The sequence below is a fragment of the Annulohypoxylon maeteangense genome (assembly GCF_022496945.1).
Source record: "Annulohypoxylon maeteangense strain CBS 123835 unplaced genomic scaffold GGS22scaffold_5, whole genome shotgun sequence".
Classification (NCBI taxonomy): domain Eukaryota; kingdom Fungi; phylum Ascomycota; class Sordariomycetes; order Xylariales; family Hypoxylaceae; genus Annulohypoxylon; species Annulohypoxylon maeteangense.
The window spans coordinates 587,007-610,665 of NW_025953252.1; the positions used below are offsets into that span (position 1 = coordinate 587,007).

General features: G+C 46.3%; 6 protein-coding genes across 6 annotated transcripts; 1 reads left to right on the forward strand and 5 right to left on the reverse strand.

Moving 5' to 3' along the window:
* Positions 1 to 516: 516 nt before the first annotated feature.
* Positions 517 to 1,266, forward strand: GGS22DRAFT_186691 (uncharacterized protein; the record flags this gene model as incomplete). Its single annotated transcript, XM_047964487.1, has 1 exon — positions 517 to 1,266. The coding sequence occupies one exon, from the start codon at positions 517 to 519 to the stop codon at positions 1,264 to 1,266; it is 750 nt and encodes a 249-aa protein (XP_047820457.1).
* A 117-nt stretch (positions 1,267 to 1,383) lies between these two features.
* Positions 1,384 to 2,981, reverse strand: GGS22DRAFT_158284 (glycosyl hydrolase family 61-domain-containing protein). Its single transcript, XM_047960618.1, has 5 exons — positions 2,876 to 2,981; positions 2,580 to 2,772; positions 2,237 to 2,501; positions 1,955 to 2,147; positions 1,384 to 1,882 (listed from the first exon to the last, which is right to left on the reverse strand). Exons 1-5 carry the CDS (start codon positions 2,957 to 2,959, stop codon positions 1,601 to 1,603), a joined length of 1,017 nt encoding a protein of 338 aa, XP_047820458.1. The 5' UTR covers positions 2,960 to 2,981; the 3' UTR covers positions 1,384 to 1,600.
* A 3,627-nt stretch (positions 2,982 to 6,608) lies between these two features.
* Positions 6,609 to 8,565, reverse strand: GGS22DRAFT_115765 (uncharacterized protein). The gene is made up of 5 exons (XM_047958090.1): positions 8,074 to 8,565; positions 7,733 to 7,948; positions 7,332 to 7,628; positions 6,927 to 7,267; positions 6,609 to 6,848 (listed from the first exon to the last, which is right to left on the reverse strand). The coding sequence occupies exons 1-5, from the start codon at positions 8,252 to 8,254 to the stop codon at positions 6,819 to 6,821; spliced, it is 1,065 nt and encodes a 354-aa protein (XP_047820459.1). The 5' UTR covers positions 8,255 to 8,565; the 3' UTR covers positions 6,609 to 6,818.
* Positions 8,566 to 9,199: 634 nt separating this feature from the next.
* Positions 9,200 to 12,933, reverse strand: GGS22DRAFT_199026 (uncharacterized protein). The gene has a single exon (XM_047966222.1). It carries the CDS (start codon positions 12,507 to 12,509, stop codon positions 9,246 to 9,248), a length of 3,264 nt encoding a protein of 1,087 aa, XP_047820460.1. The 5' UTR covers positions 12,510 to 12,933; the 3' UTR covers positions 9,200 to 9,245.
* A 325-nt stretch (positions 12,934 to 13,258) lies between these two features.
* Positions 13,259 to 16,460, reverse strand: GGS22DRAFT_158295 (amidohydrolase). Its single transcript, XM_047960619.1, has one exon. It carries the CDS (start codon positions 16,326 to 16,328, stop codon positions 13,455 to 13,457), a length of 2,874 nt encoding a protein of 957 aa, XP_047820461.1. The 5' UTR covers positions 16,329 to 16,460; the 3' UTR covers positions 13,259 to 13,454.
* Positions 16,461 to 16,794: 334 nt separating this feature from the next.
* GGS22DRAFT_199028 (uncharacterized protein) lies at positions 16,795 to 20,264 on the reverse strand (the record flags this gene model as incomplete). The annotated part of the gene is made up of 4 exons (XM_047966223.1): positions 16,795 to 18,527; positions 18,610 to 18,701; positions 18,789 to 19,759; positions 19,810 to 20,264. 4 exons carry the CDS (start codon positions 20,262 to 20,264, stop codon positions 16,983 to 16,985), a joined length of 3,063 nt encoding a protein of 1,020 aa, XP_047820462.1. The 3' UTR covers positions 16,795 to 16,982.
* Between the last annotated feature and the right edge of the window lie 3,395 nt (positions 20,265 to 23,659).

Here is a 23,659-nt window from a genome sequence, read left to right on the forward strand (position 1 = left end):
CTACTTCCGCGGCGTGAATATGAAGCATGCACGGCTTTCAGGGTGATGTCCTTGCGCCATCGTAATATTTTTCTAACGACTTATATGCTGTGACTGGGGCCTATGGTTTAGAAATCTACTTCCATAAATCCATGCAGTTTATATGCCTGATGTTCCTGGGGCTGCCATTCCTGAACCCTGATTAAGAACACTAGGTAGGTTCTAGGCGCGTTGGGAGACATCAATAGCCAAATGATGCCTCATAAGCTGCGACAGAATTTGCAGGAAGTAGGTAGATACCTTAAATACCACTTGTCAACATCATATTTCTGAGGTGACAACCTTTTATCTAACTAGGCATTTTATTTAAATAGAGAGCATTTATTCGCCATTTCTACGTTGTATTCTCCTACTTTCCGACAATAATTTACTTGCAGACCTAAACTCAAGAACATCCATCCTATCACAATAACCACCGAGTATCCTTTCGTAAGACATTATTATAATCATATTATCATCGTCCCTCTTAAGCCCCAAATGTTCCATAAGTTTCTAAAGTTGCCGATTGAGCTTCAGCTCGTAATCTGGCACTTCCACTGGCCGCCTACTAGACATTACTTCACTCTATACGATGCCAGGATCCGAGAATATGGAGCAATTAGTATGGAAGATGAACGTTACGTCAATCGGTTAGTACCAAAGAGAAAAAAAGCCACACTAGATTTCATACCCTTCCTCACCAAGATTCCATTCACTGGTCAGATCCGGGTCCGTTTGCGTCGCGTAGTATCCGTAGATCCACCAGAACCTGAATTTTCTATGATAGGTAGCAAGGCAGAGGTCTATGTGTACTTTGCGCAGGATGTCTTCTATTTCGATGATTTCCCCTACTACTATCCCCTGACGGATACATGGGCGAAGGAAGAGTGGTTTCGCTTCTTGCGAAAGCCAATTACTCAACTGCAACCACCAAAATTGCATAAAAGTCATTGGATCTTCAAAGTGAGAAATCTCGCCCTCCGTCTAGAGTGGATAGGTGAAAGTCGAGGCACAGAATGGGACCACACGATTCTTCGAAAAATGAAATCACTTAAAGAAGTGTGGCTCGTTCATCCCCGGACACCAAACATTGCTATAGAAACACCTTTCCTTATGATAAACAGAACGTTCAACGAACTTCCGTATTCAGTAGACGGCGGTGTAAAAGACGCATATTTGTATCTTCAAGGAAAAATGAAAGAGTACGGCATCGATGCTCCTGTGGTTATGACAACCATAGACACCTGATATGTCTGATTAGGTAGGTACCGTAACTGAGTCTGATCTTCTATTCTGCCTCAGATAATTTCTAACCACTACCAACCAAAGAAATTATAATATCTCTATCAATACTAGGCTTAGGTAGGTAGATAATAATACAGGTTAGGTACCTATACCTAATATGATCCCTAACCATGAAGTACTTAACGGAGCTAATGTCAATGTCATTAAACGTCCGCGAAGAAGATTATTCCGAATTGATAAGTAGGTGCCTAGATATCTACCTATAGATCTCTAGCTAATCTCCCGGCACATGTTCCTTAGACTCTCAGGTACTTAACATGCATTGTTATTACCAACCCTAAGAAGTCGGCATCGGCGTCGGCATCGGCGTATGGTAAGTTGTAGACCACTGCTGCTGATAAGTCGCGGACCCCAAAACCCTCCCTGCGGACGCCGACGTAACGACAGAGTCGATGATCCAAGTATCCCAACTCGTAGCGTTAATAGGGCCTTTCATCTCACCAACTTTAACCTGAGTCGTCTCAGGCCAGGCTCCGGTCCACACAGGCGGACCCGGAATCTGGTATGTGGTTGGGCAGGGGACAGGAGTGGGAAGCGGGTCTTCGACCGAGCAAAAGACCTGAATCGACTGTTAGCAACGCATATCGGTAGGGATGAAATGTCGAGGAAAGGGGTTGATAGCTAGACGTACATCGTAGAGAATACCAGGATCCTTCCAATCGTAAGCTCCCGGGAAGCCCACGCCTTCGGGCAGTTCGACCTCACCGTCGCCTAGGACTTCTAGCTGGAGGCAATCGATGTAGAATTCCGCCCCTCGGTGCTTATCCTCCTTCCAGGAGGCATCGGCCAAGTGGAGAGCAATGAGTTCAGCTCGAAGGAGGTAGCTAGACCATTATTAGTCGGGTACATCTTACATACATGATTACGTAATCATCAAAGGTGGAGCCCTGGGGTTAGGGTTGGGGTTACACACAAACCAGCCTTGAGGTCCTTTGGAATTCGCGCGTCCAACAACCCCCTCTTATCCAGAATTTCATCTGACATGGCCCATCTACCGGTACCTTTAGGGCCCGGGCCCGGGGTCGGGCTCTGGGAAATCTTGCCCTGTTCCCAGATCTTGACGAACGAGTTGTTCGTCGGCGGATCTGGGGTCAAGTACACCATCACGGGGCCTTTATGGGCGGGGGCTCCATTGATGATTCTGTCGCCAGCTCTGCGTGCTGCGTGGCGCCATTCCACTGAGGGGACCTCAGAGTAAGCATTAATCCCTCCTTAAAGTGGGTTCAGGATGCTGTGAGGAAATGTGGGTGGCTTACTCGTGATATTGTCGCCGGGCCTCACTTGGATAGTGTACGGCACTTGCTGATCGCCCATCCTGCTGCATCGCATATCCATGCTTTCGAGATCCTTGACGGGGTGGTTGGCAGCACCATTTGGTGGCCCACCGACATACCCGGGTACACGGATACCGTTGAAAGTACCTTGATCGACGCCGTTTACATAGACGGACTAAGTTGATTGGAGAGCATGCCATTAGCGTGGTTACTTTCTAGTTCGTTTATCGGGGTAGATATTGTAGTAAGATAGAGTAGATCTGTCATATATTACTTACATGGATGAAAGTATGCGCCTGCACACCTTCAAGCAGAGAGATCGACGCTGCTGCTACAGCAGCTAAGGAGCTTGGGACCTTCATGGTTATCGGTGACTTGATCGATACACTAAGACGAACGAAGGATAGCTTCGATGGCAACATCTACTCGCTACCAAAACCTTCATGTTTTATACGCTCGTTTTCTCGGACATACATGCTCTCCCCGCAGGATAATATCATCTCTGTCGCATGATATATTGCGAATATACGATAGCTTCCGATCTCATAGGCTATCTGCACCCCGCAAATTCGGATTCGTTTGAACCAAGCGAGCAGTAGATCGCCAAGCCGGAATCCAATGCTTGGTAGTTTTCTATGAACAAGACGTTAGTGCCCAGGTGTTTATCCGGATGAATTTGACCTATGTTTGAATGGCCGGAGACGTCAGACGTTGCACCGATTGGAGCCTCTGGGCTATTCTTATTTTGCCTCTCCCGTGTATGGTTACTACGCTGAAACAGTGAGGTCTAATTTATTCGACAAATATTCCATAGCTACTATAACCTGCAGTCTTGTTCTCCTGACCTTAGAAATTTTGAGTGCTCCGAAGTCAACTTTTTTCATGAGAAAATACGACAATGATCAGAAGATATTTTTTGCCTGAGATGGAGAATAGGCTTTGGACTTTCGCATTTTCCAAGGTAGGTAGACATTTCTAATAATACAATATCTACCTAGATAGCTTATCTAGGTAAGTAGTCGCTACATGGGGGTTGGGGATCCAAGGAATAGCATTGAAAAGTACCTACCTAAACTTTAAGAAAATGGAAATCGGGAATTTTTTAGAAAGGGGATCGCCATTTTCGTTAATGGCTAGTAAGTACCGTTGAACTGTCTGGCGTTTGAAGCCCCCTTATCTTCTAAGTTGGTAATCAAGGAGATGCACCCTTTCAAAGCAAGGTATATGTCAAAAGATCAAGCGCCTATGATGGTTATTCTTATAGGCTGAACTACAATGAGTAATAACATAGATCACTTGCAGTAAGGCAGTATGGAGGTAGAAGTATGGTTATAAAGCTACAAGTAGTATGTTGACTTATAACTATTAGGTACCTAGGTAGGCTAATACCTAGTATATTGCCGAATACCCCATAGGAATACCCCAATCCCCAGCGAGTGTATGTTAGAGCTCCTTATGCGATATCGTGTTTCCATACATGTCAGAAGTCTTGCCTGGAGGAAAACTCGTAGCTAGGGATCTATGGGATCTGAATTCAGTCCAGGGAGGTCCATTAAGTCCATGAGATCCTGTTGGTCGCTAGCCCTAGGAGAAAATAGACAAAGAGCCTCATCTGTATGTATACCGTTTTTCCGTGAACAGAGTAGTTTAGAGCTCCTCGTGTAATAACACCATTGCTTCCTTGTCCGTCATTTCCGCCCCCTCTTGGTGATAACAAGTAAGTTTAGAGCTTCTCACACAACAAAGGCATACTGCCCATTCATCTTGTCCCTCATGGCAGGCACCATTTTAGGGCTGTCGAATGAAATTGCTATCCTAGCCAAGATCATTAATCAGCTAAACAATTAGCTTATATGCGGTTGCATATTAATCTTGAGGGTCTCGTAGAAGATAACTGGGTAGTCGGTACTCATGCAGCACCCGTCTCATAGACGTGTAGAGGACAAACCCATCCGTCGGTAATAAGGAGCCCTGGCTTCCAGAGCCAGGTGCTCGATCTCGTCGACCCATTGGGAGGCAACGATTAGATTTGGTGTTAGGATTAGGATGTGCCACCAACCTCCTAACCCCCAACAGGGCAGACCTCTTTAATGAAGGCATCGGTGGGGTTAATATCGTAGGGGTTAAGGTTTTCCCCTGTTATGGACCACTCGATGCCTTCTGAACAAGGAGTCCAGGTCTGCCCTGTGCCCCTATCGACCAAGCCGCCACTTAATGTGGCCGCTATTTATTAGGTCGAATGGGGCGGTGGGACGGTTCGGGAGGAAGACCTTAGTTGCCTCTGGGGTTAGGTAAGAGGCAAAAGTAGCCTGACCATTGCCAGGTGTTGAACCCGCATGGTACGCAGATGTTGGCTTTACAGACCTCCTCCCCTTAGGGCTCGTGTGAGGTGAGCCTCGGTGCGTTCATCATCGGGATGAGAGTTAGGGTTCGCCATTAGGATAGGTTGGTAGTTTCCCCGCCGGAAGTAGCCGGGGGTCGAGTCATGGATGATGACGATACGTTATTTCACGTATCGTTTTTAATACCATCTCACGATCCCGCCCCCATCTTGCTCGTGATACGAATGCCCCCCCGAACACCCTGTGGATGGGGAATCTATGGGGCTACCTATTTAACGATGTTAGTATATATGAGGTGGTTGAAAAAAGTATGAATGACTTACCACCATTAGTTGGCGGTCGTATTAGGCCCCAAAGGAGGGAAGGGCATCGTGAGATTCTTCAACTTATCATGGAGTTGCACGACGTTGGGTCAGCCGGCCATGAATCGGCTGGCAGTGCCGAAATGCCCCCAGCGATATATGGAGCCCACTCCTAATACGGCTACACGTTAGTTTTCGCATCTCCGATGTTATTCATGGATAGGTTAAATACATACCTGTAGGCTGGACTACAGGGTGGCAAAGAGCGTGAAAGGAGGTACAATTATATGTACCAATTTATGGGATAGTGCCATGTTATTTAAAGACACTCGGTCGATAATAGCGACGAGATAATTCTATAAAGTGAAATTAGTCTTAAAACTTGTCAATGAACGGTGGTATGTTGATCGCAGTAAACCATTAAGCACGACGGTTGAGGCGAACTACTTGGAAAGCCCATGGATATTGATGAATGTATGGGGAGGCGAACGTGAATAGGTATTTTCAAGGTGGCCGAAAAACAGTGCGAATCATTGTGATTGATGGGACGAGGTGCAAATTCTTGAATGGGAATGATGGAATTTATGGTGAGACGAATGCTTACTGATTTGGAATAATTGAAAACAAGGTAAAAAGGAATAATGTTGTCTTGCGACGGTGAAATATTGATGAGATGGAAAGATGGTGGAAGGATTCCATGAACGCGTCGATATGTAGGATGTGGAAGGGTTTTGTGAAGATGAAGTATGATTGAGGACGGTAGGAAGATACGAAAGATGTAAGGAAAGGATGGGAAAGAAGAAGAAATAGGTAGGTACTCACAAAGCAGTGGACGAATTAACATTAAATTAAATCGTCGAGGAAAGTGCCTGCACTGACGGGAATTGTCAGCATGATGTTGTTTACAGAGGGGCGTCCTAGGTTTATATAGTTCTTACCTATTCCTCCTTTGCAGGTGATTCGGATGGTGGATTAAGGCACTTGTCTTTCCTTGGTGATGAAAAAAAATAAAAAGGAAGAAAGGATTTCGGTCCTGGGTTATATAGAAAAGTAATGATAATACCCAGGGTGCGTGCGACAGCTTGACGCTAACCAAATACAGTATTGTACGCAGCAACGACGTGACTCACGATAGTAGTTGGAATATTTATGGTCCGTGCTAAATCATTGGGATAGTGACTGACGATGTACCCTACGTGTACACAAGTACTTGACCTAGAAGGTACTAAGTAGTTAATCTTGTAGAGTGGACAATAAGGGCTTTGAGTCACTAGTAATAGCTACCCAGTATCGTACAGAATGACAAGATACCTGATCACTAAAGAATATTAAGACTGATTTCCGTTTGGTACTTATGTACCTACGCAGGTACATGTAATTTATTTTTGTTCCTATAACAATCTACCTAAATACATGTAGGTACTAACGTTAGGTATTTTATGAACCGCATACATACTCGTCACCTACCCAGGTACAAATCTGGTCGAATTACCTGCCAGGTATCTAGGTACCTATGTATGTACCTAGTATTTTGTGATATTACCTCCTAGAGCCCATAGATAGCATTAAACCTCCAATCACAGGAGACTCCTACTATTCTCGTTACCCTAATCACTTGTGCTCGTCAGTAAATCTACCACCCATTCAAGACCTCCACATCCATATCAAGCTCAGATTCCACCTACCTGATCAATCGGCTTGACCTCCACCAACAACTTCCCCGTATTGCCACCCTCGAACAAATTGCTGATCGCAACATCCGCGACCTTGATACCTCCCTTAACAATAGTCTCTTTAGACTTAAGCTTACCCTCCGCAATCCACTGTCCGAGCTGCTTCTTCGCCTCGGGGTACCGGTCACGGAAATCAGTGACGATGAAGCCCTCCATGCGAACACGCTGCGTGACAACGACGAACAGGTTACGAATACCCGGGCTCTCCTTCTCAAGGCCGTTATAACGGCTAATGCTACCACACATCACGAATCGCGACTTCGTCGCCGCACGGGCAAGTGCCTTCTCCAAGACTAAACACATGTCAGCCGCCACCACTCCCTAAAAAAGGGGAAAGAAAGGTATAGGTAAGCATACTATCACCACCAACATTATCCCAATAAACATCGATATAATCCGGCGTCGCCTTAACAAAGTCCTCCGCAAAAGTGGGCGACTTATAATTAAGCGCGACATCGAACCCGAGCTCCTCAGTCAGCACCTTGCACTTATCATCCGAGCCCGCAAGGCCAATAACACGCGCACCGTTAATCTTCGCGATCTGTCCGACGACGGACCCAGTCGCGCCCGCAGCGCCGGAAACGACGACTGTTTCGCCGGCCTTCGGCTTGCCGATATCTGTTAAGCCGAAGTAGGCCGTCATGCCCGTCATACCTACATGTAACCCACATTAGCAAAAAACGCCCTCCTAGATAACACCTACATCTCCAAAAAGGGCATGGGGTTCATAGGTAGGTATATAAAGCGGGGCAACATACCAGCAGCCCCGATCGCATCCGTGATCTGGGTGCCCTTCGGCAACACAATCGGCTCGAACTCCGCATCGCCGACGACAGCGACCTCGGTCCATCCGCTGCCAGCGTAGACATACTCGCCCTCCTTAGCTTTGGCGCTCTTGGTAGCGAGGACCCTGGCGATAGATCCGCCGCGCATTTTCTCGCCAATGGCGACGGGCGGGACGTATGATCGGATGTCTAGGTACCGAACGGGTTAGCGCCCGAGATATATGTATGTGTGTGTAGATTGCGACGATCCGGGTTTGGGGTCAAATCCGAACCCCGGAAAGATGGTGGCGGGGGACGGGGAGGGAGGTACTGACCGTAGAGCCATGTGCGCATGGCGGGGTCTAGCGACAGGTAGATGTTTTCGACGAGGATTTGTCCATCCTTTAGGTCGCTGGCAGTAGGGGCGTCGGTCTCGACGAGGTTGAAAGTCTTCCCTGGAACGATGTTTCCCTTGGGGCGCTCGGCAAGGTGAAAGGTTAAGTTTTTGCGAGCCATTGTACTGAAATAATTGGAATTGATAGTAGGTGCAAAGAATGAGGAAGTGAAGGAAGTGCTTAGGTTTGGTATGAAATGGTATTACCTAGGTGGTATTTATTGTGTCTCTCCAAGACAAGTTTCCCTTAAGTGCGTAGGGTAGCTACTTCCCCTAAGCTTGCCGCTAAGGTGTTCGCCATTTTATATTGCCTAGGTACCTGCTAATAGCATTACTAATGCATACCTGCTGTGCCGAGGTCCACTGTAGGCCAGATTACACGCCGTCGGTAGGTTTATTGATCCGCAACATTATCAACGACGGCAACTATCTCCTAACTCCATACTGATTGTAATGGGTATGTAGGCGGCATATACGAATCGTGGCCATATTAAGACGTCTCATGGCATCACAAAGTTTAGGGGTATTTTTAAAAATCTTCAGGTTTCACAACACCTCAGAGTGTTGGTATTCTCACTACAGCACCTCTAGCAGATGTGCTAGAGACTAAGCTATCTGATTAAACGAATCGGCCATTAGGATATGGGTTTAAAAAACGCAAGGGGGTATCATGGTATCCGTCCATCGTATATGCTCATTTGTCCTCGGTTATTCTTTCATTCCATTGGACATCATTGAATCTGTTCGACATAGAAATCGAAACAGACATGCAATAATAGCCGACTAGCTTTCTTGCCTTGTGCAACTCATAAAAACCCAGAGGAAATGGATGATAGCTGTACAGGTAGTTAAATAAACAGCCCGTTCGTATCGAGTAGTCGTCGGACGAAGACGTCCCATATCGCAAGCACAAGGTATAAGATGATTATCATGGTTCATCTGACGCCACCTATTGATTTCAAATCGATATGTGTGGTTGGATTGGTAAGCGTCGAGAGGATATGGCAGGTCCTCATATGTACCTAAACATTATGGATATACCGAGAACAAGGCAATTTTTCAGGGCATATCTGAATGACGCATCCGAGAGGGGTTGTGCATTCATAATTGCATTTATAAGCGTGCTGGGATGCTTTCCACCGAGCTTGCGTTTGTGTCACTACTAAGTTCTTCGTCGTTGTTCGCATCTTGATCCTCCTGGCTAGACTCTTCGATGATCTTACGAGTTGATCTAGGGCGCTGCTGAGATAGATTCTGGGTTCTCGTACTCTTAGCTGATGAACTGTAGCGCTTTTGGCGCCGTCGAACTCTTCGTGGTGTAAATTTCGAGATGGAAGGTGCATCAACTGAGGATTCGCGATCCACACCCTTATCTTCCGCATTATTACCAAGATCGACGCTGGCATTTGATTCTTCGTCTTCTCCATCTTTCGTAGATACTTCTTTATCCTTGGACTCATCGTCGTTAGAAGCCTCATCGACTTCGCTTTCCTCCTCGTAGTGTTGTTCGTTCTTACTGGTACCGCTCTCCTCTTGATTAACTTCTTCGTCTTCGTCGCTCTGAATATCCTCCATCTTGTCTTCGTTCACTTCATCCTCTTCACTACTTCCCTCATCTCCACTGTCTTCATCGTCGGTCTTAACAACGATGTTCGGGGTCTTCGGGGTACGGTGAACCTTCAGCATTTTTTGAACCTTGCGCTCCATGTCATTATATTCCGTATCCATATCATAACCACGGCCACTGGGGAACTCGAGTTTACGCGTATCGCGATACGTTTTGCTTAGCTGAATAACGATTTCCGGGATAGACATGATACTCCAGTCAGGAACGGAATGTCTCAGGCGATACCAAGCCAACATGATAGTAGGGCGCGTCCACCGCTCCTCTAGATAGGTTGATCTGACCTTAGCCCAAGGAATTCGGCTATCCGCCTTTGCATCAGAAGCATCAACGGCCTTGATGATGCCAAATCTTTCGCGGTTTGACATCGCATTCACCTCGTCCCGGGCCTTCTGGATGACTTCTTCTATCGACATAACCTCCTCACCGTCGATACTACCACGCTCGACCCCATGTCGATTCATAATTTTCCACTTCTGTATGCATTGAAGACGACTGCGAGTTCTATCCATCAGCTCACTAACTCGTTGCCAATCAATTAACTCCTCATCTGCTTCCTGCAAGTTGATTCTCCCTTCTTTGCGATGTTCACGAATCACCCGGAGGGCATCAGCAATGATGGCTTGGAGCTTCTCTTCTTCCTCTAGAGTCCACGGATGCGAGCGACGATTATCGCCACACACGGCATAGTTGCGTACGCGGTCTCTTACATCTTCTGGATGCCGATTGATTATTTTGCCGATAAGAGCGTATTTGTTGCCATGTTCTTCCCACACCCTCTTGAGTTCCTCTTGTTGCTCTTCCGTCCAGGTTCCCCGAGCTACGAAATTGTGGAATTTGCGACGACATTGATTTATTAGCTTTTGACGAGGACGGTTCGGGCATGAAGCGACGATAGAAGCCCAGAACTCATGAGAGCGAACTTCTTTAGGGTTTCCTTGAATAAGCGTATTGACCTGGGTTTGAGTTAAATCATGATCGTCCCTCCAACGTTCGACGGCTTTAGCGATGTCGCGTAGTTCGACGTCGCTAAATGCGCCGGTAAGTAATCCGCGAGGCCCCAATTTAGGCGTCTTTGAAGGGGCGCCACGCTTTTGGGAAGGCGTCTTCGGTGTCTTCGGCTTTGGGCTATCTTCAGTTTTGCCTTTGAGCATGGTCGAAATCTTAGCCTGCTTTTTTCCAGTCGACGTCGAGGGTCCAGCAACGGGAGAAGACAAAGCATGGGCTGGCGTGCTATTGGAACTTTCGTCTGCTAGGCGTTCGTAGAACGTAGGTTTGACGACACGCTTTCGCGCTGAATTTTGCTTAGGTCGAAGATCATCCATCTGTGGGCTTTCCGGTAACTCCTCATCATCTGGATCCTCATTACTAGGATCTTCGTCATCCGGGCGGTACTCGTTATTATCCGTGGCATTGGCACCTGCTAACGAGGATTTGGGACTAAAGTCAACGCGAACGGGAACATTTTCGTCCTGTTCGCCATCATTGGATGCTTCGCTATTGTCGCCATTGTCTTCTTCACCGTCCTCTTCATTGTTCTCTTCAATAATTTCTTCTTTGTCTTCCTCTTCATCCTCCTCTTCATCCTCTACTTCATCCTCTGCTTTGTTCTCTTCCATCTCCTCTCCATTATCTTCTTTATTTTCCTCGAGCTCGTCGATACTCAAGTCATCCCTATCAATAGCCATGCGATCTTGATCATCCGACTGAGCAACTTCCGATGAAATATCGTTGTTATCAGAAATTTTTTCAAAGCCGTTAGGCTGGCTTCCACTATGGGACAGGGAGCCATCTTCAACAATGCTTGCTTTTATCTCACTAGCTGAAACTGGGTCTGAATGCACGGAAGGTTCTGCGTCAGGATCGACATCCATATTTGAGGCGGAAATCGACTGATGAGATAAGGGGGGCTCTTGGTCGGATTCATTTGACGGCAGCTCCTGGGCATTGTCGTCTTGGAGATCATTTTCATCTGCCTCGAGCGTTCCATTCTTCATGCGATCAGCGTAAAGGCTTTCAGCGAGGCTACTAAATGGAATTGTATCATTTTCCAAGTTATCCTTATCTTGATTATATTTTTGCTTCTTCTTCTTTCTAGATTGACTACCCGGGGTTGCAGAGTTTCGTCTCTTAGACGATCGACTCTTAGAAGGAGTAGAGTCTACGATTGCGCCATTATCAGAATGTGCAGACAAATTTGGTTCTTCCTGGTTATTGCCTAGATCAGGAGAGGCGAGTTGTTGTTTTAATTTCCGACGTCTTTCCTTCCTTTTGCGTCGTTTTTGTGCCTTGGTGCTAGATGATGGCGGTTCATTTAAGTAGGGGAGCTCATCCATATCGTTTCTCGTAGTATACGTCGCGTTGGGATCCAGGCGAGCAAATGTTGACGATGGTGGGTAGGGCGAATCACTAGAATTTTTCTCGGGTTTGAAACTGGATCTATAACCTAGTGTTGAAGTCTCGAACTGTTTCTTATATTCGGGCGATTCAGGAATTTCGCGTTTAATCTCAGGTATCTCGGGAGATGTGTGAAGTATGTCATTATTAAGCGCAGAGATGCGACTTCGATGAGCTGTCAAATATTGATCGGGTTTAATATGGCGGTTCATCGGTGTAGCATGAACTTGACTCGAGAAGACAATATCGGGAGAAGGGCGCGGCGACGAGTTGCGAGATCCGAAAGGCGAAGGACCGAAGCTTCCTTCTTCGCCATCCGGCTCAGCCTTCGCTTCCGTACTGGGTTGATTTCCCATGACTAGCGCATTGCCATGTTCCTATATATCAGGCCATATGTTTGAACAGGAATGGGTCAAAACCCGCGATGAGAGAAAACTGAGAGTCGCTAGGGTAAGGAGGCGATCCACTATTCTTGAGGAAAGAGAAAAATGCGATATGGAGTGGAGAGGATTGAAGAAGGTGGAATCTGGAGCGGGAAGGGGCGAAGATGCCGTAGGACTACGTGAAAATTAGAGGTTAATGGGATTTATAGAATTGATAGGCTTCCACCGTAAAGCGCGAGGGAAAATCTATGTACACCGAGAAAATATGACTTCGTGGATTTCGTGGATGACGTTTGCGTATATCGATTGTCGCAAGTGAATGAGACGGGTATACGTCGCACACAGATTGTGAAAACTCATGCGCGTCGAGTTGACGATATATGGGCTGCGTCGCGTCTGGTCTTGGATAAAAAGATGAAATTGTTAAGTTGGAAACGCGAAGAGCAAGACAAATCATTAGATCTCTATCGCTGATTGGTCCGTGCATTAGAATCACGCTGTAGTGCGGGGTTCTAGTACGTATTCGATTTAGGCGCTAAATATTAAAGCTAGCAGGCAATCACGATGATCAACTTCATCCTAGCCGTGAATTTCTGTGTGAATGGAGATCTTTCATGTTATCACGCATTCTTACTATCGTAATACGTTATAGCAAGAAGCTTCCATAAAAATGAAAGTATATACATCAATTGATACTAGGCATACTCATTTGTAACTTATCATTAAAAATAGCACCCCCTTTCTTTACATAAATAGAGAATTGCATTTTCCTATTACATAAGCCTCTTATCTTTATTATCAGTCTGCACCCCAAAACGAGGAAACTTAGACATCAGTACTAGGTAGTGATACCAGATTTGTATGCGCCTAGATGGTACCTACCCAGTAAGGGTGGCCCCTGCTTCCCAGCACAATACATTACGAAAACACCATAACCTCTTTATCAACACCACTTCCAACAGCCCTTACCCTAGCTCCGATCTCCAGTGGGCTCCCCTCAAACACCACAAACTCCCTCTCATCCTCATTTCCACCTCCATTCAGCCCTAGTATTTCGTATACATTATCCGACACCAAATCCAATGCGTCCTTCTCACTCAATTTCCCCTGGCCATTCTTATACGCAATACCTGCCAACAGCCCGACATCACGGACTAGCCAATCCTCGTCGATACCGACGGCCGTACGGACTCCCGCCGCCACAAGTGCGTCAACAGCAGTCCCGTTAGTGAGTGGCGCCCCTGTCAGCGCCCTTCGTTGATCCCATCCATTGCGGTACGAGAGTAGCGGGCTAAGCACGACACCGACGTCTGCAGCAGCCAGCTCCTCTGCCAATAAGAAGGATTCCGCGCCACCAATAAGGACCAATTTGATACCCCCGCTACCAGTTCTTTGCGATGAGGTAATAGCATTATCGACGGCCTGCTTTACTCTCAAGATAGCGGCAATGGCGTCTGCACTATGAACACTAATAACCAGAGGTAATTTTCCATCAACAACTTTAGCCAGGAACGCGGCTTCGGTGTAAGGGTCTGTTGTGGTATTGGCACCTGCGGCAACGGCTTCGAGAAGCTTGTGGCGTAGTTCGTTGATCGCATTGGAGATCGAAGTGCTGCCCCGCTTTGCGCTGAGGTCCAGCGTATAATGCACAGCGACATCATCGGCAAATATAGCACCATCATCAAGAGCGTGCTTCGCAGCCGTGCGGAACCCAACACTGGTACCCTGATGTGTTCCTTGCCCCGAGTATTTCGGCGCTGAGATTGCTCGCGTGACGCCGTATTTCTGCGCGTAGTGTAGTTTCTTCGTGTCAAATGCGAGCCCGTCAATTCCCCGGCTAAAAACAGTAGGACTTCCACCGTTGTCCGTATCTTTCTCGGCATCGATTCCGTTGAGGCCGAGAAGGGAACCAAATACTGTGAACGGTCGGGTTAAGTAACCGTTCTGAAGGGAAATGACCTTAATTCCTGACTTGGATGCGATTTCAAGTTCCTCTTCACAAACTCCCACGCATGTGATTTTACCTCCTGAGATTGCGACAGTCGAATTCTGGCTATGGGCGCCCGATTGAAACGCTGGTGACAAAAAGGACTTCGATACTCCCGTAATTATTACATCACTAGCATAGGTAACCTCATCAGAAGTAGCTGCGACCTCTGGGAGAGAGTCTGAAAGATTTTCGACCGGTTTCCTCAGCTCGACAGGGTCATCGAATTGCGCGGTTCCATCAATCCAGACCTGGACCGGCGCTGCACCAACACTCAGCGGGTCACTATCCCATACGACAATATCGGCGTCAAAGCCAGGCTTAACCTTGCCTACCCGCTGTCCTAATCCCAACCTCTCAGCCGGGGCTGTAGTAACGGCAGCCAAGGCAGCATGATACGGCAAACCATATCCAAAAGATTTGGCAGCTTCGAAGACAACGTGCTGAGCGTTCAAGACCGGGTTATCACTCACGTAAATGGGGGTTAACCCATTTTCATACAGCACCTTGCCAGCGTACTCGGACCCGATGTAAGCTTCGGCCTTGTACCACATATTGTCCGCGAACAGAGCCGAGGCGGGCGGAGAGTCACCCCAAGCTCGCTTAAGAACTTCGGGTACAAGGTACGTCTGGTGAGCATGGTGGAAAGCACGAACCGGAAACTTGAACTCGTTCGTATGGTCTACGAACGCCTCCAAATCAGGAACTGTATAGCAGTGCGTATTGACATGAACATGTCCACGTAGAACAGCACTTAGCGTTTCCCATTCCAGGTCTTGTGGCAAGTAGCTACTCATTCGTTCAACTCCTGTCGACTCAGCCAGGGTGCACCAATCATCCTGAGCTTGGACCAACTTGGCAGCCTGTTCGAAAGCGTGTCTAAATTCCCAAGACTCGCCAAGCCGACTCGTAGGTCCATGCTCGCCAGCTTTGCCATAAGTGCGCTTAGAATTCTCGCCACAGGCCATCTTAATGTATCGCCAGCTACGTTCCGGGTCGGCGAGCAAGTCAGTTATCGACGTTTCGTTGCGACCGTCCGGTATGCCAACGGCATGCTTAATTACATAAGCTTCGCCTCCGATATTGTTACTAGAGCCCGGCAACACCAAGCTCGTCGTAACTCCACCACTCTTAATAACTTGAATCTGGTGATCGAAAACGTTGATTCCGTCGATAGAACGGACATATGGGGTTATGTTTGAGCCCATCTCATTCGTATCATCATTGCCATTTAACCCAGGCAAGCTGTCTACGCCAGCATGGCTGTGCATGTCGATTATACCAGTAGTAAGTTGGCGACCTTTAGCATCCCATACAAGTGTGTCGGACGGAAGCGATCCAGCATCAATGCCCTTGCGGACTTCCTTGATGAGACCATACTCCAATAGCACATCAGCTTCAATCCACTTGAAGCCCTTTCCAGCGTGCGCATCCTCATCACTCGTTCCATCGGCAGGTTCGCCGACCCAAACCCACGCATTAGTAATCAGGGTAGGTTTGTGTCCATCGACATATCGCGCATTGCGTTCTCGACCCAGGCCGATCGGGTCTTGCGGCTTCGAACGCAATTTAGAGCAGACCCGTAAATCCTCTGCCAATTTATCGGCTGACAATTTAGATATCGGGATATGTCTCGGAGATGATTCGATCTGTCTCCATTGCGCGTAAACAATGAAAGCGAGACACGCCAACGCAACGAACCTAAGTCCACGAGAACGTCGGACGGGCCAGCGCCTACGTCGCTCGGGTGCAGCTACAGCGCTGTAGGGCGGGAGCTCGCCTTTCTCGAACTCTCTTTCTTTCATATTGACCAACGATGATCACAAGTATATATGAAAGTCATAGAAGAAAGAGTGAGAGGTTGAAACGAACGAGGAAGAAGTACAGATCTATAGAAGAGGTTAGCGTTACATCATTGGGACCCTTCTCCAAATCTCCCCACGGCACTCTTAGCCAATTACAGAAGGTCTAGGCACGGTTTACAGGGCACCCCAGCCCCCTCTGCACTTACGCCAACCCCCACTAAGATAACGCCAGCGAGCGCTCCGCTCTTAGTGCTGGCACCTCTGAACGCGAAAGTTCGTGCCAAAATTTTGGACCATGTGCTGATCGCCCAAAACCGTGTAGATTGAAAGATCTTCACACCCTATGGCTTTTTTCTTCAGTGGCTATGCTCCCTAAAACACCTTGATTTATAGCGGCAACACACTAGAATTTAGTGGATACATCACTATCAGATCTCGATTTTAGCCTACACCTGCTGACCTAATACAGCACGGAGAAATTGCTTATCTAATCACGCACTGGGCATGGGCGCGGGGTTTCTGCTTACCTAACCCTGGTTCATAAACCCCTTTTACTGCCCCTATTCTTTCAGACATACATAGTCACATGCGATAAAAAGAAATTAACGTCCGGATCACGAAGTCAACTATTCAGCATCATATAGTCGGATGCGCCTAGAATCTACAGGCTGAAGTTAATTCTGGGGGAATTAACATCCGGCCACGGGTGGAATAAAACTCCCTAAGGCGCTCCGGGAACGGATTCTCATCCTTCCTGCCCTGCTCAATCATCTTGGCCTTCGCCAGTCCTCTCAACTTCATGATCGCCTCGTATAAGACCTTCTCTTCTGATCCTAGCACAGTGCTATTTCCGTTCACCTTAACTTGCTTCCCATCCTTGAAGAAGGCAAACGTCTGCCATCTCATGTCGCCGTTACAGTACTCCTTCACCAGCTCCGGAACGTCGGCCTTGTTTAGGCGCGCGAAAGCTAGGATTCCGGGAATGCTTTTCTGGTATGATATGTCTACTAACTTCGGTGCCAGTTCGGAGTGCGTCTTATCGAAGTCCGCGAAGAAGTTGACGATCACGTATGTCGTGCTCGAAAACAATTTACGTAATTCCTCGGCGGTTTCCATGTGGTGGAGTTGATATAAGACGTCCGGCGCATTTTTGTGCGGCTCTTCGGGCTCCACGAAGTCGCTGATATCCTCCATCGTTAGAGGGAAGCGGAAGTCGTTTTTTTCTTTGAGTAAGGACATCCTGAAGACCTTGCTCGCAACTAGTAATCCCACGCCGTGTCGGTCGGGATCCTTAGTGTCTTTGATAAACCCCTTCTTGCCCTTGACGTCGCCGTCGCCTGGGTCGTAGCTATACTGACCCAAATCTCGAACTCTCTTAGCCTCCTCCAAAGCGTTGAGACAAGTAAGAATGTGCGGATGGGACCTGGCGAACTTTTTTTCGTGAGACCCCGAAAGCTTGATCCTAATCGCCGGGGGTTTTACGTGGATCTGAATAGCCCACATTCTCTGGAAATCTTCAAGTAGTCGCCTGCAGTGCTTTGTGAGGCGGACATAGTCTATCGCCATGTCGTTCAAGGTTTTCGATGTTACCTCTTGTACCTTGTCGATGAAATCTTCAGGGTAGAGTTTCTGCTTCTGGCGCTGGCGCTGGCTTGATCCTTGCTTGTCTATCTTCGGTTCCGTCTGTTGTTCTATATCCCACAAGATATGATCAATAGATCGATCTGAATCCAACATCGATCTAAGCATGTTGGTCTGGTGAGGTTCCTGGAACTTCCACGCGTCTTTGCGTTTTCTCGGCTGATTGAGCCTATAATTAATACGATCATTCATGTCCTTCGTGGTCGTTGGAATCGCATCCGCGAACAGTGCCCCCTTGTGCAACTCGATTATACGTTCCATCACCGGCCACTCTATATCCAGCATCTTGAGTTGTCTCAGCGCGTTGTAGATGTGCGCAACACCGAAGATACTCATGTGCCAATTGGCTAGGCCTAGACCGACTTCTTGGTATGATATCAATAGCTTCAGGAGAAAGCTTCCTGACTGCGATGGGTTATGAATGATCGCGAAGTTATCGTCTTTAGCAGGCCTAATGAAGTTTATCTTCATGCTATCATAAGCCGCGTCTTTCTTTAGGTCTGGGTTTTGCTCTAGTATCCACTTGAACTCGTCTGGTACGGATGTCCGGGTGTGGAACTATATTGGAAAACAGGTTAGCATCCTTTCCATCAATGCTTTTTTAATTCAAAGTAAGGAATCTGAACAGAAAACTTCGTACCCTGGGAACCTCGCTTATCTGCGATATGAGATGCTTTATAGTTGCTAGACCTAGGATCTCGACGTGCTGTTGCATCTTGTATATAGTGTATACTAGAGAGCATTCGAAATTAGTAAATGATTCTTTTGGATTTTGCAGCAGTTCATAGTACTCATGAGGGATTGCAGAATATTACTTACATGCTTCATCAATCGATGGGGGCCAGCTCAGATTACCAACCGTTATTATAAAGCCGTCCGGAAGTTTTTTAAGATTCAATGAGTCGCAGGTATATGCATTTGTACATCTAACTTGCTTCCGAAACTTAGATAAGTCGTCGCATGTGTCGAAAATGTCCAGTAGAGTCTGTGCAATGAGGACAGCTGCCACGCTTAATTTCTTCTCCGTCCAGACCGGTCTCAATGTTGTTAGGCATACATCGCTCACTAAAGGCGCAAGCTCACGGAAATAGTCGGTGGTGAACCGTGATGGCAGGTTTGGTAGACTCGTAATCTCCACAATCTTGTCTGGTAATTCTAGATCCATCAGTAATTGGGTTAACATCTGGTCGTCGTGTTGTAACTTTTTATGCTCTGGCATGTCTATCTTGTGTTCGTTATTGACGTAATTGTATTTGAGGGGTACAATGGGAGGCGGCCAGGTCTTGGTATTATCTGCCAGAAGAATGAATTTGAGCATGATGCGAGCAGTTGGTAGGAAGATAAATCCGTCAGAAGGTGTTACATCCACTCCGGGGCCTGTCATCGGATCTATTCCCTTGGTGATGTTATGCATCATAATCATCATGCCTGCTAATTCTGCGTAGCAGTCATCGTCGGATATATGGGGAAAAAAAGTCGAACACAATTCTTTCTCTGCCTTGCGAATGGTGCAAACTGACGCATTCGTCACGACCGTCGCTGTAAGTAGATCGACGCTACCAGAAGCGCATTGCTTCCATGTCTCTTTAAGCTTCTTGTGGATACGGTTCATGTCTTCGAAGAAGCAGAATAACGCAAATGCTTTCTCTAATAAATTCCCTCTTTCCAGTTCAAATGCGTCAATTGGCTTAGGGTCTGACTTTTTCTTGCTAGAATCTCGAGCAGCATCAATTTGAGAAAATTGAGATGAATCGTCCACATCATCTACACTCAGATGAGAGAACCGATTACTAGAGACAATGTGAGTTAACAATTCGGTCATAACTCGAGGGAATCTTACCTTGTTTGCGTGATGTTCTTATATTTGCCGGAGCAATTCTTGATAGTAGGCTTATCTGCTGTATCTCTAGTATCTCCACCCCCCAATCTGGTGAGGGCATCCTGCAGGACTTTGATGAAGAATCGATGTCCGTCTTGGTCATACGCTTCGGCGACATATTGAGGGGAAGTGCTCTCATACCAGTCTGAGCATCGTTGGCGTGCTTCAATGGCTAGTGTGAGGTAAATCTTGATGGTATCCGGCATCGGGATCTTGACGCTGGACCGTGATATGGCATCAATCTGAGCACCTAACTCCTTTGTCGAGACAGAGTATTTGACGGATGTGGCGTCACGACTGTCGTGTGCATTGGGTTTGTAGCCGCAAGCCTGAGCTGTGCGACCAAGCCATGTCACAAACACGTTAGTGTCGTGCTTATACCGTCCATAACTGCTAGATAGTAAATCGTCCAACATCTTGAATGACGATCCCTGTGTAGATAGCGTCAAGAACTCGTGATGATATGTTAATTTATGATAACGAATTATCGATCTTAAAATAGGTATAGGCAAATGTGAAGTAGAAGGCTTTGGTAAATTGAAAGGTAAATAATAAAAATCAAAGATGATGTTCGGGTTCGGCGAAGGATAAAGAAAATATAAATCGTGAGATGTGACGTGTGAAATGTTATGCAGGAAATTATTTGCTGGGTCGTCTATTTATATGTTAATATTTGCATGACTCCATAGGGAATTATGGGCCTATTATAATGTGCTAATAGTATAAACAATGGAATTTAGGCAGTTACGAACTTATTTTTCTATCGTTGTTGCCGTGTAGAGATAAATCTTGGGATGGAAGGTGCTCATCGAAGTGCTTAGTTAGGTAAGCAAGTGCCATTTGTTGGTCGTTACGGTTGTGACTTCCTGTATCCAGAACCTTATGTACATATATGTACTGTTCACAGTACCCATTACGTGTTATTGAACATGTTGGGAATTACCCACGGAGAAAGTACGTACATGGGATCTACTTGTGCAAGATACACTGTCAACGTAGGTATACAAGAATTAATTTGGACGAAAACTTTGAAGCTACATATGTAGGACTTGAACAATTTTACATTTATATGTAGCTACACGTTGTATTTCCACCACAACCGTGTTAGAATAATTACATCCTGATAAAATAGTTGGTCACTTAAAAGTTGCTGGTGTTTCTACCACTGCTTAGTCATCATCTGGACACAAAAAGGGGTAAAAGGCTTTTTGGAATATTATTTCTATAAAATGGTTCAATGATGTTTTTTGCGTCTACTTGTATCCTAGAATAGGGATTTTATAATGGTTAATGTGTAGATTACTATATACATAAGTACCCAAACAAGCGAATACAGTTTTCATAGTTATTACAGGAGGTACCTAAGTAGAGAACAGTCACCTAGACGATATACATCACTTTCAATATGTCTGACTAGCTATCTAGAAGTGGAAACATGTACAGTATATGCTCGCGTAGGTACTCACGTAGCCACGTATTTTACAGTTTGAATTTCCTATGACTTCCAAACTATCGCGCACAGTCGGCGTGTTTAGAAGATGCCTACCAAGTACGTACTAGGTGCCTAGAAAAAATAGTATCTATTTCATTGACCACTCCCCATCATCTGCTATCCGAGTTTTTAGATACAGTATGGTATATGTCATTATTTAATCATGGTTTTTGTTACTATGCTCTTATTTTTAACTTGCAGTTGCACAAATTATTTCACAACTCTACATTAAACAAGCCAAACGACTAGGAAACCCTTCTAAAATGTCCCCCCAAACAATGGATCAGTCAGCTCCTCCTGGTCTGGCCCCTAATGCAATCATGGATGGATATCCCAATGATATGGTTGACCGAAGGCTTGAGGATGATGAATCCCGGCTACGATATGGTAATTATGCTGTATTTACATCTCAACATCAGCATTGCATGCTAACATCATCAAGAATACTTAAAAAACCTTGTGGTTACCTGCAAATCGCAGATCGCAGACATGCGATCAAAACTAAATCTTCGGACGCCTGAAATGGTTATAAACAGCTGCCAAACCAAGATTGCCTATCTACGTTCCAGAGTGAACTCGCCACCACAACACCGTACCGTCAGCCTTTCCCAAACACAGCAGGTTCGTATCTAAGCACCAATATCTAAAATTTTACTCTAACGATATTTATATAGTCAGCAGAAATAAGTTGAATGCTGCCAAATTTTCGGGCTTAGGAGTCTGTGATAAGGACTTCGGAGATATGGGGTCAGGTCATGATGTTATTGAACTTGATAGGACTGGTAGAAGTCAATTATGACCAATATTCGATATATATACCTACGTAGTACCTACCTGGGCGGCAGAACGGACCCTCGGACACAATGTCTACAGAATTCACACCGTGAAAATAATGTCATGTTAGCTTCTAGAATCCTTTCTTAATACTTGTAATTTTGTATATTTGGTGAGGCTACTAGTACTGGGTACCTAGTAACACAGTACATGGTGATGATGGGAAAGTACATATCATGCACAGTGCTGCCATTCATCCAGGAATAACGGTTGCCTGGGTGCCTAGGTAGATAATGGCTGATACACAGTATTCAAGTACTAACTCTAGTTAACATAGGTACAGTACTCTACACATGACTCACCAAATGCCCTATGTTATGATCAAATTCCTCTCACCGCCGTCCTTTTTTCTGCCGGATATTCGTCCGTTGCCATTATAATCGTACTTTCCTTTCTACGATTTTCCTAAATTCTATTTCTTCCCAACTTTTTTGTAAAAGTCAAACTACTTTACAAACATCCAAAACAGATTATTTTACACGACACATATATCCAATGTCCGGCACAATGCTAATCTACCGGATCAGATGTTGTCCCTAAAACAACAAGCATCCTCGCCAATCATGGCGCATGCTAAGTCACCAAACCCCACGCAAGGTGATTCTCCACGTCATACACTTCAGCCTCAGCATTCAGCTAACACGACATAATAGATGGGCGTGACGATCGCCAGGGTGAATCTCAACTCAAATCCCATGTGGGGGGTCCAACAACAGCATCCATTGCTGCCCCCCTTGGCGAACCTCAACAGCCGCCGCAAGACGGCTCGCGTGCGACTCACGCTGGCCAAATTACGCGCCCCGTAAGCGCGTGGTCGAGAAATCCGACACGACGGCTCTGACAGTCAACAAGAGCCAAACCAAGGCCGATTTGATAAAGGCCGGCTACAAAGGACTTGCAGCCTCTCGCTGGGCGTAAGAGAGTTATTGGGATCTGGTTAGGGTGGTGGGGGATATGGTGACGGATACTATACAGGCTTGGGCATCGTGGAGAACAGTCATCAGAGCGGTTGCCTGCCGTAAAACATTTGATTATTGTATTTGGTAGCAATTCGCACCCTCTTAACCCCCAACGCTGAACAATTCGACTTGATAAATGATTGTGTGACTTGCGCAGCCGCCCATACAAGGCGTTCATGATTTGATCGTGTTATTTTTATCGTTTTTCTTCAATGTCCGTAATTCCCTATATTTCGGCTTATTCTTAGCCCTAGGCGCTTGTTGATCAATCTCTGTTCCATCACTACCAGGCTTCATGATACCTCGATGTTTCTGGTGTGTATATATAACGAAACCAAAGATCTCTCTCCGGGTTCTCCATCATTTCCTTGAATTCGTACCTTGTCGTCACGAAGTTGCTTGTCTACTCGGTACTTATACAGAGCTGCGCCACAGGTCCACCCACCCAGCCAGAAGGAACAAGCACAAGGATCAGGGACAGGAGTCCTACAAACAAGGATCACCCCATCAATGCCTAATCAGGTAC